Below are 19,899 nucleotides of genomic sequence, written 5' to 3' on the forward strand. Positions count from 1 at the left end.
TGGGGATGGAGGAGACCATGGTCAGTGGTGTCCATCTGCCAGACGGCAGGCATGTTCTTGGGAATCTCTGCCCAGAATGTCCCTGGCGCATCAGTTTCCTCAAGCTGAGAATACCTGGCACAGTCAGACCAAGGAGCAGATCAAGGTAGGCCACTGTGGCTTGATAATCTGCTAATTCCCACTGGGCTTCAAGGAGCCAACTCTGGAAGCACTCAGCTTTTAACATGCATCTAGAAGCTTCATCTGAGGGCCATGGCCATGGCTCAGATGAGTCCTAAGAATAGAGACCAATGAATAGTGGCCAAACATTTCATTGTAAAAGGCCCTCTTCTTTTCTAGTCTTTAAGTCTTCAAATAGCAGAGCCTCGGTGAGCAATTCCTGGTGCACATATCACGAATGCCCGAGGCCACCCCGTTCATAATGGTAGAGGGAGGGGACACCTCCCCTCTGGACTTGCAGACTGGGCAAGGGGAGAGATGACTCTAAACCCATAACACCTTCCAGAGGCCTGCTCCTTCTGAGGGTATCCACAGGGCAGCATCTTTGCAGGAGACAAAGGCACCCAAGAACCCTGACAACTGGAAACCCCTCCAGCTGGGGCGATGTCTGATGAGTGCCAGGAAAGGCCTGGTAATTCGGAGAATTGAATCTGCTTTGTCTCCGCAGCATGCCTGAGGGACAATGCTTCCATCAGTGACAGGCTTTCTGAAGAGGGGTTCTCAGTGTGGGAGTCACTACCTGCTCCCTCCAATGGAGGCCTAGTGGACCAGAGCCTAAGAATGTGTTCCAGAAGTGCTAAAAGCAAATCCTCTGAAGATTGATTCCCTTCCCATCAGTGGTGTTGAATAATACCAACAGTGGCATAACAGTTACTGCATGCTCATGATGACCCAGGCACTAACGAGAGTAGGACTTATCTGCTGTCCCCAAAATTAGTGACATCAACATATCTCCCTCGACGGGGAGACTGGGGAGTCAGAAAAACTGCCTCTTCCCTCCAAGAGCTACTCTGTTAGGCATTTTGGACTTCAGGAGATCATTATGAAGGCAGTAGGGAAGGAGGACAAGCTTCAGTGCTACGAAAGGGCTGGGTGAGTAACACCCAGGGGCACAGAACTGTAAACCCCCTTTGGATATTCTAGAATTGAGAGTCCCATCGCCCATCTCCACATCACCATTCCTTAGAAGCAGCATGCTTCATCGTGCAGTTTGGAATTCACCCAGTAGCAATAACTTCCTTCAGCCTATGACCCACCAGGCTCTGGATGTTTGATTTTTTTTGGGGTGGGGTGGGGGTGGGGGTCACTATAAATCCATTAGAGTGCGTGCTTGAAGATGCCTGTAACCAGGAAGAGAAACCTGTACTTGTGAGGCATCTAAGTTGAAATGTGCAAGTGGCCGGGGAAGTGGGTGTAGGCATCGCCACTGCCTCCTGCCGCAGGTTCTTTTGCTGGGGACTGTAGTGCACAAACAGGGCAGTGCTTCTTGCAACCCTGCTGCCCAGCTATTTACTGGCTTCGGATTATTGCAGTCACGTGGTAGGTTTTTTTTTGTTTTGTTTTTAAAGCAAAGCCATGCTGTCCATGACCTGAGGTGACAGGGAAGCAAGGCTCAGGAAGCGTTGTGCTGTCCTCTCCTGTGCAGAAGGGGCACAACTTGCCAGGAGGCAGCAGTATTTGTGCTACAGCCTTTAGTTCAGCCCATCCAACAGAACTTCCTGCAATGATGGAGATGTTCTGCATCCTTTTCAGTGCCCACTAGCCAGCTACATGTGCCTATTTAAGTTTAAATGTGAATAAGTTAAAATTTAAAAAAAAAAAAAAAATCCGTACCTCAGGGTTACTGAGCACTTGAAATGTGGCTAATGTAACTGAATTTTAATTAACCTGCTTTTAAATGTAAACAACCACACATAGTAAGTAGCTACCACACTGGACAGCACACCTTTAGATCTTGGGTTTTGATGCCATTTATTTGCTCCTGTAAGATTTATCATGACACTGACTTCTCATAAGCTCTGTCCCACTCACCTTACTGCGGGAAGGTGAAATAATGCCGAGAGAGCTTGCTTAGTGGTGGTAGTAGTATTGGAAGTAGAAAAAGAAAGGAAAAGAATGGAAAGAGATGATAATAGAAAAATAATTATGTACAACACTTACAGTCAAAAGGCAAAAATAGAGCGAAATTGAAGTTATTTCCTGGTATGACTTCCACCAATATGTTTCCCAGAATGAAAACTCTTCATCTTAAGAGAACAGTTAGCTGACTTAAGTGGGAAAACCCTGTCTGCAAAGAAGGCGTGTTTCCTGCCTGGCCAGTGTGGCTCAGTTGGCTGGAGCATTGGCCCGTACACCAAAAGGTGGTGGGTTAGATTCCAGTCAGGGCACATGCCCAGGTTGCAGATTTGATTCCGTCAGGGCAAGTGTGGGAGGCAGCCGATCGATGTTTCTCTCTCTCTCTCCAAAATAAATCAATAAAAATAAATAAAAAGACGTATGATTCCAAAGGGGAATCAGTTGTAAGACAGAGGAATCTTCATTTGCCTTTTCTTACGGACCAGGCAAGGCCTCAGCATGGGTGACATCATCCTAGAGTCTTAGCTTCCCGTAAGGCCTCCCTATCAGTGGAAAAGAGGGCACTTAACTTACAGAGGGTGGCCCAAAAACCCAGACCTGCCATAGCACTGCTCTTTGGGGACTTTCAGGAGACCTGCAGCCTGAGACTCACTGCTCACACAAAACACTGATATTTAGGGGCCTGCCTGCTTCAAATCCTGGAGGCAATGAACTCATCGTTTGGTTTTTTTTTGGATTAAAGGTACAAATAGCAACACAGTATCAAAGAGTACACCATCTTTTAAAGCTATTATTATGCTTACAATGACTGAAAATGCACTTACAATAAATCTTTATTTAAACTTTAATTAAAATACTGAGGCACAAAGTGATTTAATGTACCCTTTTGGGGAGCAACATCGACATATTTCCTAAATTTAATTTAACATTTACATTTCCACTGGCCCTTCTAGAAACAAGTCCATATACTAATGTGTCCAGAGAATGAAGAACACAGAAAAAGAAAGAATGAGAGGTGTATTTTACAGTGTATCAAGATGAGGATTGGCATTTCATCTCTTATTTTTAAAGAGGAGCTAGAAGAGGAAAACATGTAGTAAGTAATAATGGATGATGGTGGAGGTGATAAGGGGAAAATGAAGAAAGTCACCTGTCATGATGGAAGTTAAAATACAACGCAGTTTTAAGATCTGTAGAGAGATTATGCCATTAGTAGTAACAAAGGCTATATACTAACTACTGCAAACTATGTACTGGAAGGGAACAGCAGTCCTTGCCCAAGAAGTGTGATATAATCAAATCCAGGAGCCATTAGACAATGTCACCTTCTGCCCTAGCTGGTTTGGCTCAGTGGACAGAGCGTCGGCCTGCGGACTGAGGGGTCCTGGATTCAATTCCAATCAAGACACATGCCCAGGTTGCGGCCCGATCCCCAGTAGGGGGTGTGCAAGAGGCAGCCGACCAATGATTCTCTCATCATTGATGTTTCTCTCTCTCTCTTTCTCTCTCCCTTCCTCTCTGAAATCAATAAAAATATATTTAAAAACAAACAAAACAAAAACAATGTCACCTTCAATCAAGGTTCTTTCACTCAAGGTTACAGAAAGGGCTTCTGATCTATTCCCATTTTTACAGTATTCACCTCTGAGCACAAATGCTTCACTTGCATAAAGTATTTGCATCTGTCCTAAAGACAGGAAAGCAGGGTTTGCAACAGTGCTGTGTGCCCTGTTCAACTTAACTCATTTGGGAGAACGATGGAGAAGAAATTTGTGCTGACAGGTGATAATAATGTCATGTTTACCTGTGTCTATGTGCCCAGCACTATGCTAAGCACTTTACAGGAATCATTTTGTTTAATGTTCACAATTATCTTATGAGCATGGAACTATCAACCTAATTTTACAGTTAATGCTCAAGGAGGTTAATTTGCTTGCCCAAGATCACAGTTTGGTGGTGGTGCAGCTTTTAGAGTATCCAGCTAGGAGTTCACCACTACAAAACCAGTATTACATGAAATGTTAAAGAGAAAAGGAGGAGGAGGGAGGAGGAGGAGATTTATCAGGATGATCAGGGAGGAGGAGGAGATTTATCAGGATGATCACTTAGTATCATAAAAATAAAAGGCCAAGAGGCGTCACGCTGGGACGGGTAGGTCATGGGTGTGCCCCACAGCCTCTGTCAGCGCCTCAAGCCCCAGCAGCAGTGGCAGCGGCTGCAGCAGCCGCATGAGCAGCCCCAGCCGAGCAGGCAGCGCATTCCATCAGCGGCCAGCCCAGCGCACGCGCATGGAGGTAAAGTCTCCAGGCGCCCGCTTTCCCGCAGGCCTGAGTCCCAGGACAGCTGGGGATGAGCTGGTGATCCCAAAGGCCTGACAGCCGGCGGGCGGCAGAGGCGGCGTTCGGCCTGGGGACTGGCGAACAGGCAGAAGATGACCCTGATCGCAGGAGGCTAGGCCTAGGGACCCTACCTGCACGATTTAATCGTGTGCTGGGCCTCTAGTGTTACATAAAGTCTAATCACTGGGGTGTATACCTCAAATTAATATAATATTGTATGTCAACTGTAATTGAAAGATAATTTAAAAATAAGTAAAATAAACATCAACCACCAAAAAAGGAAAGATTTTGCCCTAGCTTGTCTGGTTCAGTGGATAGAGCGTCGGCCTGCAGACTGAAGGGTCCCAGGTTCAATTCTGATCAAGGGCACGTACCTTGGTTGCAGGCTCATCCCTGGCCCTGGTTGGGGCAGGTGTAGGAGGCAACAAATCAATGTGTCTCTCTCACATCGATATTTCTCTGTCTCTCCCCTCCCTTCCATTCTATCCAAAAATCAATGGAAAAATAGCCTCCAGTGAGGATTAACAAAAACAACAACAAAATATTTTCAAAATGAGTACCAACATGATCCTAATTAGGTTAAAATTTTTTATGAATGGGGGTGGGGGAAGGCCATATTTTGAAAACTCAAAATGCTATTCTCTATAGTGGGATTATAGATGATTTTTATAATCAGGGCCAAAAATAAAAATAAAAACAACCCCCTAAACAAACAAATGCTATGCCCCCCCTTTTTCTTGTGGCAACTTTAGAGAAAGTGTTGGCCATTAAAAAAAAATGCTGAACTTTCTTAGCAGCTCTGGTAAGAGGCTGATGGGACAATAGTTGAAGCAGATGACTGCCATTAATTTTGTTGATTAACTAAGAACTTCAGTTATCTGTTTTTACCGCCCCCCCCCCCCCCCCTCCCCTAGCTTTTAGGAATGAAGGATAGCTGCATGAATCTGCCATAAGATCTTAGACAGAAGAGTACTTCTGAGGTGGAGTGCCAGTATAATTCTTATTTTTCATTATTTTTGCTAAAATAGGAAGAGAAAATAACAGGATCTGGTTCCCTGAGGATTGCGAACAGTGGATAGCAAGGCTGGGTGGAAGGTGAATATCACTCACAGAGCTCTTCAACCCTGTGTGAGCACACCTGTGTGGTCCTGGAGTACAGCAGCACAGGGGTTCTAGGCTACAGAGGAGTAGAGTGAGGGGAAACCAATGGGCAATTTAAAAGTTGTATGACTTCTTATATTAAGGTGTGTTAGGGAGGGAAAAGGAAGAAATAACTGTGTTAAAAAAAATAATAAAGGAAGGAACTCATCCAGAGTCCTTTCCCAGCCAAAGGTAATTCCATCTGCATCTCAACAAAAAGAAAGGCACCTGTGAAAATCTTTAAATTGAACCTACCATGAAACTCCATCCTGAGAGATCAAAGACCCATTTACTGCAACTAAAAAAGGGAGAACATAAATGAAATAAAGTAATACCAGTGCCTGAGTAGCCCCTTTAGAGTTGGGATGGGGTAGGGTCCAGAAAAAAAGGGGAGGTCTTCAGGGCGCAAGGTTTCTGTGAGCTCTGTCCCAGTGACCTGGAATTTAAACTTCTGCTATGCATGGGTCAGATCTTTAACTTGAAAACCACTGTCCTACAGGACACTGCTTTCATATCCGCACACTGCCCCAGCCATTTCTCACTGGGTATTGTACTCCATCAAGTTCCACACATTCTAGTAATGGTCCTCCATCCCCTCTAGTTCCATCCGAGAAGATGCTGAAAAATTTTTGTCTCGGGCCTGAACAATATCCAAATTGCCCTTAGAAGAGTCATCTGCTAGTAGGATTTTTACTTAAGCCCTATTCGGGAACCTGAGGTGTATTGCTCCCCAGTGGTATCTGTTTCAAACAGCACCTTGTTCTGGTGCTTCCTGTTAATAAACTCTCCCTGATAGTACCCTTGGTCTACTGGAAGACTCCTTAAGCTTGTCATCACAGAAGTGACAAATGTTGGTAACAGGACACAATCTGAAAGAATAATGAAAAGAGAGCTTCTATAGTTCCAGTCCCAGGGTAAATGCTGCAGCACGATGGGTAAAAATGTTAGCAGACGGAGGAGCATCAGAATTATTTGGATCATATCCAATATGAGTCATTCTTTGGATACCCAAAGGAAAAATGAAATAATCAATCTTCACTTAAAATTGCTGGGATGAGGCACAGCTCAATGGTCTCGTTTGATATAAAAAAGCTGCTTGGAGAAGATAATAATTCCAACTGCCAAGTCTGAGTTCAGCACATGTGGGCAGTCACAAACTGGGGATGGCCTGCTTTGGGGAACCACTGGCTTTTAGGATTAGACCAGAATTTTCTCTTATCACAAATGTAGCCAACAACAGAAAATCAACACAACTGATTCACACAACCCAAAGCTACTGAAGAGGCAGCTTCCAGGAATCAATAGTAGTGGGTGTGGTTCAACCTCACTGCATGGCTGAACAGGTCTACTTGACTAGAGAGAGACTCAGAGGGTCCATCGAAAGGTGAGGCTGGGAGGAGGTCAGAACTATAAAGCAGTCTGTTCTCCTCACCCACACAGGTCAACACCATTACATTAGAAGGGATAACAAAGTCTCCTATCAAACCCACACAGAGTAGTCGTCTTAGCAGTTCCATAGGGAATAACAGCATCTGCACTTCAAAAGAATGTTACACAGCTAGACGTCTTCCCTTTCATTTAAGGTGGGTTTGGACTCAGATGAGGAACAGAGAAAAGCAAGCAGGATTCTGGTTAAAGCAGGTTTGCCTTCATTCTATCTGTACTCCTTTTCACCCTACACATACGTGGCTATGAGATGCCCTTTACCCTGCAGGTTCTCACTAAGGTCATCTGTCTCTATTTGGGTTAGTTCAGGGAAGCCCCCAGCCCTATGGAAAAAGCAGGCTGTAACTTAGCATTTGATATTTCTTTGTTTTTTAAATAAATGATTCTTAGAAGCCACAATGGCTGTTTATATTTCCTATGTTATTCTTTTTTAAAAATATGTTTTTAGTTATTTATTTGTTAGTTCTCACCTGAAGATATTTTGTCTATTGACTTTTAGAGAGAGTGAGGCACGGGGGAGGGAGGGAGGGAGGGAGGGAGGACAGAAAGAGAGAGAGAGAGGAAAAAAAAGAAACATCGATGGGATAGAGACACATTGATGATACACCAGTTGCCTCTGGCAACCCAGGTACCCTGCCCTTGACTAAGAATTGAACCTGGATCCTTCAATGTGTGGGCTGAGCACTAACCACTGACAAATATTGGCCACGACTGTTTTTATTGATTTTAGAGAGGGGGGGGGGGAGAGAGAGAGAGAGAGAAAAAAACATTGATGGCTGCTTCCTGCAAGCCCCCTACAGGGGGTGGGGCCCCACAATGCCCAATGCGGGAATCTAACCGTGACCTCTTGGTGCACGGAATAACGGAACAACGCTCAACCCACTGAGCCACATCGGCCAGGACTCCTATGCTATTCTTCTCTGGGGGACAGAAGTACTTTCTTCTTCCCACTTCCAAAGGAGGACACAGAATCATTCTTCCTTCAAGACTTTTCCAACTAAAATCTTATTCAATTCTTAGGGACTACCCTAAAAAAAAAAAGTGCCAGGGACATTTTTCAGCCACTAATGCCATTAAGGAACTTTCTGCCTGGGAATTGTAAATAAATATATTGGGTTTTCTCCCCATTTGGTCTTCCACAGCAGTATTACTGTCTTTGTGGAGGTGACTAAACCAATAAAAAATAAAAAAAAGGAACTTTCTGCCTAAACAAATGTATGTTATTATCTATCCTCTTTCCAGGACTTTAACAACAAATATACAAAACCACAGAGCATCTTATAGACATGTCTAATCACTCTGTTCGAAATTAACATAATATTGTCTGCCAACTGCAACTGAAAAAGCACCACAGGGCACCTAATCTGACCCGCTTAACCTGATTATATAGAATTTAAAACAAAAGCCTAATAAACAATCACATATTGTCTCACACAACAGGGCTGGTCCTCCTCTTAGACCCAGACTCCTGAGGCACTTCCCTGGGCAGCCCATCTTGGTAACTGACGCCCAGAGCCTGCGAAAGTGGATCCCAAGAGCTGGGCTGGAGTTGTAAATTTTTGCTGCCATATTTCTATGAACGTTATCCCTTTCATTTATTCAGGAAATAATCAATATCCAGGAAGTCAAAGAGCTGGGAAAGAAGGGCAGGGTGGCAGGATGCTATTGGCTAAATCCAGGTCCTTGGTGAGGCCACGTTAACAGGAGGCAGAACCTCAGCACCACCCGGAAAGGCACCTCCAGCATAGCCTACTGCTGCCGCCGTGAGATGGTGGCACCTTTCTCAGATAGAGCATTGCACCAGCCACGATGCACCCGCCATGGAGAGTCTCTGCTATAGTAAAGGCCACTGATCTCTCCCACAGGACAGCAGATTTTAAAGTACCTCTCAGCAAGTCCTGTCATAGCAAAACAGTCACTTCTCAAATAAGCAATTCAGTTAGGTAACCATTACCATGGCTCCCCACCACCCTGCCCCAGGAAACCCCAAGTCTCCCACTGGTGAAAACAATCAGGGGCTCCTAGACTTTTCTGAGGCATCAATGGCTACCACTAGAGAAAAGCTCAAATCAAAGCTCAACCTCTTTCTGAAGGGTTTGTCACTCATATCCTGAAGGTTTAAGTGGAAACAAGGAAGAAATTGAATGAAATATTTATGCTCTCTCACCATTAGCATCTTGGACGCCAGTAAGTGCTCCAACGGCTGCTGCGGTTTCCCCCGACAGGACGATCTGTCCCCCCCCTTGCAAGGTGGCTTCGGCCAGTGTGGCGACAGCATGGGCGGCAGCTTCACTGCGGGTACAGAACAGGAGAGGGGGTGTGAGGTGAATAAAGGCACAGCACTGCAGCTAGAGAAACCACCCTTCCTTGGACTCTCCACGACGCCGTGTTGTGAGCCTACCAGCAAGCACACGATTCCACTGCTACTGGACAGAGCCAGAGTAATTTTTAAATGATAATAAAGAGCCAGAGAAACACCAAGTCTTACCTACAGTATTTCTAAAGCTACTGTGAGTTTCCTTAAACCTAGGAAATGGGTGTTTGAGGACAGAAAGCACGCATTGTAAGTCTCCTCTTTATCGACAGTGACTGAGTGCTTGTGAGCCAAGCGGAGCTCCGATCCATATTCACAATGGAAAAACCATTTTGGTTGTCAATCACAAGGTTTCCTTTTTTTCTTCTCTCTTTACAGTAACACAAGACAGATAATCACCTGAAACTGCCCTTTTGTAGCCAAGAAAAAATATTAATCCGAGGAGTCAGCAATCTGGATTTGCTATTCAATTAATATTAAATAATAACAATTTGGCTTATATCCATGATTTTAAATACAAAGTAATAGTTAACTACTATTCTGCAAAGTTCAACTCTTCCCTTTGTCTCACTGTACATGCAGGCAGTGCTAAATTAAGACTTAAAATTTTAAATGATCACTATAAGCCCAAACTCCTTGACTCTAGAAACACAATAAAATAATAAACCTCCCTTCATTGCAAAACAAACACTCTGTACAATAGATATTAACTATGTTTATAGTGAGCTCTATTCTAGCAGTGTGTCCCATTTTTCTTTTCCTTGCTATATGCTTTTACTCTATGCATAAATACCCACTTTTACTTATTCTATGATGCTATAAACTATATAATGTGTTATTATTTTATGTGTCATTAAGAAAGAAAAGATAAATTCCTGACAATTGTAAAAGTAAGACTATAATTTATCATCCATATTTCAGAGATGTTAAAATGTGTGTGTGTGTGGGGGGGGGGGTAAATTTTGCACCTCTCCTGGGAAGGTATCAGGTACCACTTCGCACGTTACTGAGGAAGTATGGGAAGTAGGCATATTAAGAGGAGGTGGTGTCATTTAGTTTAGCAGAGGTGGACAAAGTCCTGGGTTTGACACCAAATGAGACAGTTGACTCAGCTTTGTTCTGAGGCTGCAGACTTTGCTGGAACTATGACAGTCACAATTACAAGCTGGAGGTGGGGATGGGCAAGGGGCTGTGGACTGGTTAAGGTAAACATGATGACTGTGGGCAAAGCAACATGTATCATAATGTCACTTTTGTCTAAGAAAGTCAGCAGACAGCAACTGCCGTAACATCCTCCCTGGGGAAGACTTCTGGGTCACTAAAAGGATTCTAGGAAGCGGTAAAAGAAACTGAATGAACAGAAAAGTCTCATTAAAAAGAAAATTCTCTTCTTGTTATTTTTTTAAACTTTTATGTCTTTATGTTTAAAAGTTATTTTTTTTCTAATAATAAAATACATGTAAGCCCTAGCTGGTTTGGTTCAGTGAATAGAGTGTCCGCCCTTGGACTGAAGGGTCATGGGTTCAATTCTGGTCAAGGGCATGTACATTGGTTGCAGGCTTGTTCCTTGGCCCTGGGTGTGTGCAGGAGGCAACCAATCAATGTGTCTCTCTCACATTGATGTTTTTCTCTCTCTATCTCTCCCCCCCCCTTTCTACTCTCTCTAAAATTCAATGGAAAAATATCCTTGCGTGAGGATTAACAAAATAATAATAAAATACATGTAAAAACTTGTAAAAGTTTCATTAAGTATAAAAAAATTTAAACTATACAGAGATAATAGTATTTCCTTCTCATCTTAAACACAACTTTAAACAGATAATAATCAGAATCATACTGTATACAGTTTTATAGCCTGCTTTTTTCACCTAACATTGTATTGACCCCACATATTCTTTGACATTTATTAAAATTAATAAATTAAATTCCAAAGTGCTGACTTTTCCCTTTTAAAGTTACATAGCTGTGGCAACCTTTAATTTGGAGGCTTCTTCCTTTGACTTGAAATATATAATCATGACCTTGAACTAAATTTATTTCCTTCATAAACAATTTTGGGATATAATTGAGGTTGAGCAAAAAGCTGAACAAAATACAGAGTTTACATGCAGCCCATGTAAAAGCTAAGACAATCCTTTATGCCGAAACACAGTTCTTGGTGAACTGATACTCCCCAGCCAGTCACTCCATAGTATCTGTAACATGAATTTAGAGCCGCAGGGGAGCCTTGATCCGGAATTACTACTAAGGCTATTCTGTACAAACCACATGGCAAATTTCAATTTCAAAGTGCTTCGTAAGTATCAGAGATAGTGAAATGAAGTACTATTTAGTGCCTAGATTCTTCATTGTTAATATTTTTCTAAAAAACTTGTGTCAAATAATACCAACATCCTATTTTACAGTGTTAACACTCTGACCCGAGACTTCATGGGAAGCTAAAAGCTGCAGCTGTGTGGAGAAGGAAGCTGCAGATGAGAACTGTTTATGTGGAAACAGGATTTTTGTTTACAGGTTACCTCGGCCGCTGCTCATTCCCAGTTTTTAATCACAGTTTACAACAATCTTATTTCCATGACCATCAAAGGTGATGCCCTGCCACTCTTGTGCACTCCGGACACATGCTTTTAGTGTGGAGTTTCACAGGCAGTGATGGGGAGGGCAGCTACCCAAGTCCTCACATGAAAGTTTACCTGTAGCCAATTACTCCTATTTTATTTTGCCAAAAGCTCTAAATATTTAAAGTCATTTTCTTTAATGCCTTTCTAAAATGTTAAGGTAAGTGCGCTCTCCCTTTCGGGAGCATGCCCATGCCTTTCTTCCCTCTCAGGCATGCACCTTTACTTTCCTCTCCTAAACTCTAAGGGTCCCCACGAGACTTGCAACCAGGGAGTAATGGGCAGTGGCAGCCCATCCCAGGCGAACCCTCTGAACTTGTCTCGAAGGCCCCCTTTCCTGACTTTTCAGCAGCCCCATCTTGGCTTATTTCTTTACTGTGACTTTCTTTTTTCTTTTTAATATATTTTTTATTAATTTCAGAGAGGAAGGGAGAGGGAGAAAGAGATAGAAACATCAAGGATGAGAGAGAATCATTGATTGGCTGCCTCCTGCACGCCCCCTACTGGGGATCGAGCCTGTAACCTGAGCATGCGAATTGAACCATGACCTCCTGGTTCATAGGTCAATGCTCAACCACTGAACCACACCGGCTGGGCTTCACCGTGACTTTCACTTCCCAGTGAGCCAACAGCAGCCCACCTTGGCTCACTTCTTTTCTATGAGGTCTCTAGAGAGCCACAGCAGCCCCGCAATATCTCTCTTGTAGCTTCCTCTATCCTAAGCCTTTCTTTTTTCACTGTCCCCAGCTTTAATAAACGTACTCTCAAAATAAGTAAACAAATAAATAAAAGAATAAATAAATAAAATGTCACAGTAGAAGAAAAGCCGGGGACCACAACCACCGAAGCAATCTGGGCTGCCAGGGAGGAAGGGTCCAGTGGAGAGGACAGGTCCACAGGTCAGTGAGGTTAGTTTTTCATCCCGTCAGGAGCCACAGGCAAAGCAGCAATGGATGGAGGTTTTACACGAGGCATCAAGACGGGGTGACTCCAGTGGTCAGCAAATCCAGTTCCAAACTTATTCTAACCATTTACACTAGATTTCATAAAAAGTGACCAAACGCTACTGCTGGAAATAGATTACCTTTACTTAAAAGGTGAATAGGCATTAAAATGTCTCTAAGCTACCACTTCACATTTTTTTGACAAAAGTAATTTCCTAACTTTTTATTTGCAAGTGTCCAACCTTCTTTACAAGAAAAAAGTAGTTACACAGTCCCTGCCTTCCATTTCCAGAGACAATTTCTGATCTAGTTTGTCCATCCCATTTTACTGGCAAATAAATAGCAGTCCATATATGAAAGCCACATTTATTTTAATAATATCTCTATTTTTAACTCAACAGTATTTTCTTTATAAAAAAAGGCAAGAGCAATTTTTTCTTTGGAAATTTGACACTTCTTTTTTAAGCAGTTCCTTCACAGCAAAAGAACAGCAACTCTAAATTCCTTGAGAAGAGGAATCGACTTAAGCATTTGTTTCCTCATAGCACTGAGTGACAGCACTACACACGGCAGACAGTAAAAATTGTCTTGGTGTCAACACACTGAATTTCTACTAAGGCAACTGTAGATTCAGCCTACAAGTATTTATCATGTATGCAGACTGACTTGTTTAAGAGGAAATATAAATCTAGGGCAGCTTAACCAACAAACTGAACCTAAAAGTAATCACTACATTGCAACAGCCAAATGATTCCACCTCCTTTCCTCTAGCTGTTCAGGCTGAATAGCTCTACTTTCTTTTGGAGCTGTGATGCTCTGTTCTTCACTTTGATTCTCTCCTCATCTCCTTCCTAAAAGTGTTGATTTATTATTGGAAAATAATTAAAATTAACTACTTTCCAGACATTTTCATGACAGTTTATCCATAGCCTCTTTGGCTTATAATAATGCCAGGGTGGGCTAAAGGCTGTCTGAGTCCAGGGCCCGTGTTCTGACTTGCTATACAAAAGTCTTCTGGCAGCATGGCTGAAAAACAGGTCCGTCCTGCATCTGTCCTGATCCCCTTCCCCCTCGAACGGATGAAGGCGCCCTCTGCCTTCTTCTTCCCCACCTGGCATCCCATGCAGCTTGCCTCTTCTCACTCTGTGCCCACATCTGCTGTTTACAGTGCAGCAGAGGTGCAGGTGATTATTAGAGAACTATGCTTGTCCCATCTGCACCTGACACAGACTGCTAGGCGGGAGCAGCTCTATGAACTCACTTTGTTACCATAGGAACAAAGACCAGATTTCTTAGTGTATTTTCACTAAGATGACTTCCAGAGTGCATCTCATCCCTTAGGGAAGCAAACTCCAAGGACGTATGTCTTCAGTCCAATCCTCCTGCCATTAGACAGTGGGTTACTTCTCTTGGAATCAGAAAACCCCTGATGTTCCCCTAACAGCCTGCTACAGCCTAGTCTTCGCTGTCAGGTGTGGTTTCTTCACCCACAGCAAAGGCTGCAACACACCATCCCCCAGCACTCATTAGGGCGTTGAACTACTTGATTGCAAACAGATTTCAACATCTCTTTACTCCTCCCACATGCCACAGCGAACCACATTCTCCTTCCTTTGGAGTAAACACTATAGCCACTTCAGCTGCATTTGAGTCTGTTAACAAGCTCTCCTGGGAAACCAATACCCTCCTTGCCTTTAGAAATAAGCCCTGGTCCGTAGGATGTGCCTCATAGTTTCCACAGTGTGCAGGGTTTCCAGGATACTCTTCACTGGAAAGCACTGACTCAATGAAATAAAGTTTTGCTGGTCTTAATGGTGGGTAAAGGGAGGGGGATTCTCATTCTGGCCAAGGCTTTCGGGAAGCCTCTCAAAGCAAAGAGTGGGATTGGGCCAAAGTGTGAGAAATAAAGTAACACTTTCACATTATTGAACAGCAACATGGTTCAATGGGCTAAGAAAATAGTTTCAACTGCAGGTCACTCAGGGACTCAGTGGGTGACTCTGGGAGGACAACTGTGTGTGGTTCAGTTTTCTGTGCCTAATCAACCCCCACGTCCTGGCCATACTTCCTTCAAAACCAGTCACGTCATCTCCATTGTTACGACTTTAGTTTTCAGGCCTTTGACAAATCACACCTGGATTGCTTCTTCCAATCTGGTATTCTATTTCTAATCTCTTCTCACTATAAACTATTTAAATAACTATAATTCCTGAAGTGCTAACTATGGGCTGGATACTTTGCTGAGAGTCTTATATACATTATCTTATTGAATCCTTTTTATTCTACATGATGAAAATCATCCTTCTTATAACTATGAGAAGACCCAGGTTAGGAGTTAAATTTCTCAAGATCAAATGGCTAGTAAGTGGCAGAGCTAGGATTCAAACCTGAATCTATATGACCACCTAACCTCCTCTACAGCCTCTGGAAAGCACTGTACGTAATCCTAGCAAGGCTTTCTAATCTCTATCACAACCGACCTAAACTTTAGCTGATTTTCATATTTTGGAGAGTGATCCCACTCCTCTGAATTTCTATGATATCCAGCCTATACTACACAATTCAAGAGTCGATTACACTCCGAGTAATACTGCTTGCTAAATGTATTACTTAAACCAATCTTCCCAATGGTTTCATTAAAGGAGACATTACATTTTAGAGCACGCTTCATTTACAACCTCACCTAATAGAGTGCTGGGATGTCACAAGAGTTCAATGACCACCAAAGACTAACAGCTGCTGTATGGTGGTGTTACCTTGTGCCAGGAGCTGATAAGGGTCTCAAATGCATTGAGTGTGGATGAGGGCTGATTAGAAGTCAACTTACAATATCCTAAGGGCTAAGAGCATTAAACTCCAACGGCCAATTGTGACAAACTGAGGTCCATTTCTCTACAACCGGTATGGAGGGACAGATTCGCCATGCTCATTTATTCTCCCCACCCCTGCCTCCACCTGTTGAGCGCCATGGTGACTGTAGCTCCCTGTTGCATCTCCTGAGAAGCTGCCACTGCGGCCTCCGCCAATGATGCCACTGCCTGTGTGGCCTCCGAAGCTTGCGTCGTCTGGATGGTCATCTCACCTCCTTGTAACGTGGCCCAATTTTGTTCCACCTGAAGCAGAAAAGACATGATAGTAAAGAATCAAAGTCACAAAAGGATTATGATTTTTAAGTCATTTTTCTAATAAATTGTTATGTGCTCAGCCAAATAGATTTATGCTTTTAAATGAACATGACCTACAATGTACAGAACACGGTTTTAAGTATGCTATCTGTTGTGCAAAAGGGGGTGCGGAATTAGAATATATATTTGAACTTGCTTATATTTGCATAAAAAATTCTGGAAGGATACCAAAGAAACCACTGAAAATATTTTCCTTAGTTTGTGAGCTGAGGTAGGGTGGGGTTGAGGTAATAACTTGAATAGGAGTCAGAAAGCAAGATTTTCCACTGTACATTTTTAAATAATTTTTGAAATATCTTAGTCTTATCAGTTACCTATTCAAAAATTTTAATTTAGAGCATAAATGTAATTAAAATATATTCATACTATACCAAAGGGAATATGCCAGAACTCTAGACTCTTTGTCCAAAGGCCATTACTGTTACCTATTTCTTGTATATCTTTGCAGGGATATTCTTTCTATGTGCAAGAATATTTACATACACATACTCCTCCTTTTTTTTTTTTAAATATATTTTTATTGATTTCAGAGAGGAAAGGAGAGGGAGAGATAGAAACACCTATGATGAGAATCATTGATCAGCTGCCACCTGCATGCCCTCCACGGGGGATCGAGCCCGCAACCCAGGCATGTGCCCTTGACTGGAATTGAACCTGGGACCCTTCATTCTGCAGGCTGACGCTCTGAGCCAAACCAGCCAGGGCTCCTCCTTTCTTTTAAAAAATAAAAAGTGGCAGTATATTCAACATATCCTTTGGACCTTGCTTTTTTCACAAATAATACATCTACGAAATGACTATGTTGAGACATATAAAACTACTTCATTCATTCAGGATTCATAATAATGGCTGCACAGCATTGTATTATACAGATACACTATGATTTATTTAACCAGCCATCATTTAATGGGCATTTATAGTTTCCAGTCTTTTGCTATTATAAACAGTACTGTGATGAATAGCCTCAAATACTACTTTGTACATTTTGAGTTTATTTATAAATTCCTAGAGATGGAATTGTATATCAAAGTCATTTTGCATTTTTATTTTTGATGGAAATTGCAAATTCAGTAATTTAATGTAGCAAAACCTGCTTTGCTTTTATTGGGGAGGAATGATGAAGAAACAGAACAACACACTACCAGTCACAGAGTAGAAGAGAATTCAGCTTTGCTAGACCTAGCACAGGTTTTATCAACTGTGTACTATTAACATTTGGACCAGGTAATTCTTTATTGTCAGAGGCTGTCCTGTGCATTGTGGATGTTTAGCAGCATCCCTGGCTTCTACCTGGTTAGATGCTAAAGCACCTCCCGTTATGTCAATCAAAAATATTATCTTCACACATTGCCAAATGTTCCCTCTGAGGGGTTTGTTGGGGGTACTCGTGATTGAGAACTACTGATTTTAGTACAATGCCTTGCATTTAGAGACTTCTCAGCTCTGGATATCTAAATCTAACCACTTCAGTCCATTTTGCTCAATAATCACCAGTTGATTAATTATTCTCCCTCAAAAACAAAAAGCAGCAGGGCAAAATATAGGAGGTGATAAATCAATCAGCTGAGGTAGATATTTCTATGGACTTGAGTCCTCAGGACATTAGCTGTGCTGACTGGATCTCTTGCTGTTCCCGCTTCACATAACTTGTGCCCACATGTTACTGTGTCCCAAAGAAAGTTCCATAAATTCTGCTTTGGTTCTTTTACCATACTCAGATTATGACACTGCTTCTCAGAATGTTTGTCAAAAGCCCCCAGAGAATGAGATATTCCTTCGAGCTACCTTAGTATGTGTCCTGGGTTCTCATAGGCAATGGACTGTGTCACAAGCCTTCAGGGCCCATCACTAAGGCGGAGACATCCTAGTTCCTTCCCTTGGAGCTGCAAAGTTGCCCACTCAGAAACTCACAAAACTCTGACTTTCCCAGGTGTTACCTCTTTGATCTCATTACTCCGATGAGCATCACTGCAAACAATGCCACTTTAGATGGCAAGTTACACTGCCAAGTCGTAGATGCTCAAAGATTCCACTCAAAACATCAGTGGGAGTTGGCCAGCCTTGTCACCTTTTGCCATTAAACAGTCTTCCTTTTTCCAGATCTGCCCCTCAGTATTTTTGCCCATCCCACTACTGAGCTGGCCTGGTACAGCTCTCCCAAGCATTTATACTCCAATGGCAGTAACTTAATATATAGACATTTAATTTTTTAAATGTATTTATTGATTTTTGGAGAGAGAGAGAAGGGGGGGTAAGAAAAACATCAATTTATTGTTCCACTTATTGATGCATTCATTGGTTGCTTCTTATATGTGCCCTGACCGGGGAGCAAACCCACAACACTGGTGTATCAGGGCGATGTTCTAACCAACTGAGCTACCCAGCCAGGGCCTGATATACATACATTTAGTTACAACTACATCTGTAGTGAAAATGACATTAAAATGTCGCCATATACAGTATAATTTAAGGAAGTTAAATTATAGGCATGAAAGATTAATGGATGTTGGTAAAGGGTGGAGAGGAAGTAGAAAAGAAGCAGACAGGGATTTCTATTAAAAAAAAAAAGGCAGGTGATAAATCAGCTTAGGTATGAACACTTCTTTGGAATTCCTATTTTTGAGTCTCAGTGCTTTAGTTGTATTTGCTTGAGCTCTTGTTGCTCTCCCTTTCCATCTGTGTGGTTATCTATTCCTGGATGTCACCATGTCCCAGAGAAAGGGCCACAAGCCCTAGGAGGAAAGATATTCAGAAGATGTACAGTTAGCTTCTATGCTTTGCTGAAAAAGACCCACTACAGTGAGGCCCTTCAAACTGTGGCTACTCATATCCCCCCTCTAGTCACAGTTAACCACCTGTGGCTCTCCCACACTTTCAAATGCCATACAGCATGTGCCGCTCCCTTTGACAGGAATACAACTCCCATCCTTCCAGCCTGTCTTCCTGTCCACCCTTCTAGTCTGAGCTCAGAGGAGACTGCAGGAGTGAGACAACTGCACTCCCCTACAGTCCAAGATTCAGGGCCTCTCCTCTGTGTTGCACAGCACTCTGGGCTTGCTTCGATAGGATCCTTCTCTCATTGCCATTGTTTTGTGGTGATTTTTTTACCACCTACCTGTGTGCTCCTTAAGAGCAAGAGCAGTCTTTTAGTATCTATAGTGCCTGACAATGAATATGTTTGCTGAAGGGATGAATGAAGAACATACTCCTTCATTCATATTTTCCTACTTTTTTTTAACCTGTATTTCAGGTAAATAATATTCACTAAAAAACCCACCTAAAATAAGTTGTGCTACTTCAAAACTGTTACATGTGTTGGTGGTTCAATTTAAAATTTATGCCTCTAAGGTTTTTTTTCCTTTTAACATGATCATATATACCATTATTATCAGATTTCTATTATTTCAAATTTTGACTTTTCTGATACATAATACAATTAATATCACCAACACCTATTGGTGGTCTAATCATACACAGAATAAATTCTCAAATCCATTTGTATTTGTAAATATGCCATCAAAATTGAAATTGTATAAATATTTTGAAATCAACATATTTATCTCATATTATTTGGAAATTCTATTCTTGTTCATTTCTAAATGTCTACCTACCTTTTTGTGTGTCCCTAATTAGTTATAAGCTGCCTAAGGTTAGAGACTTTTGTTACTGGATATTCCAGCACACAGAGTACTCAAACAGATTTGGGAGACCATATATTACCAGAACAGACAGGCCCCCAAATAATTCTTCCATTTGGACTAAATGTAACCAAATGTAACTAACCAGATATTAAAGGCAGTGTGCTCTAACGAGCGGAGCTCTCACCGGCAAGGTTGG

General features: G+C 42.3%; 1 protein-coding gene across 4 annotated transcripts in view; it reads right to left on the reverse strand.

Moving 5' to 3' along the window:
* NRF1 (nuclear respiratory factor 1) overlaps positions 1-19,899 on the reverse strand; it is an 88,560-nt gene that overhangs the window by 15,417 nt on the left and 53,244 nt on the right. For all 4 annotated transcript variants that reach the window (XM_023753527.1, XM_023753529.1, XM_023753528.1 and 1 more), the window contains 2 exons: positions 15,833-15,990; positions 9,169-9,293 (listed from right to left, as the gene is read on the reverse strand). In XM_023753527.1, the coding sequence (XP_023609295.1) occupies positions 9,169-9,293; positions 15,833-15,990 (283 nt within the window). The remainder of the gene's footprint in view (positions 1-9,168; positions 9,294-15,832; positions 15,991-19,899) is intronic.

This window comes from Myotis lucifugus, unplaced genomic scaffold, assembly GCF_000147115.1.
Source record: "Myotis lucifugus unplaced genomic scaffold, Myoluc2.0 scaffold_46, whole genome shotgun sequence".
NCBI lineage: Eukaryota > Metazoa > Chordata > Mammalia > Chiroptera > Vespertilionidae > Myotis > Myotis lucifugus.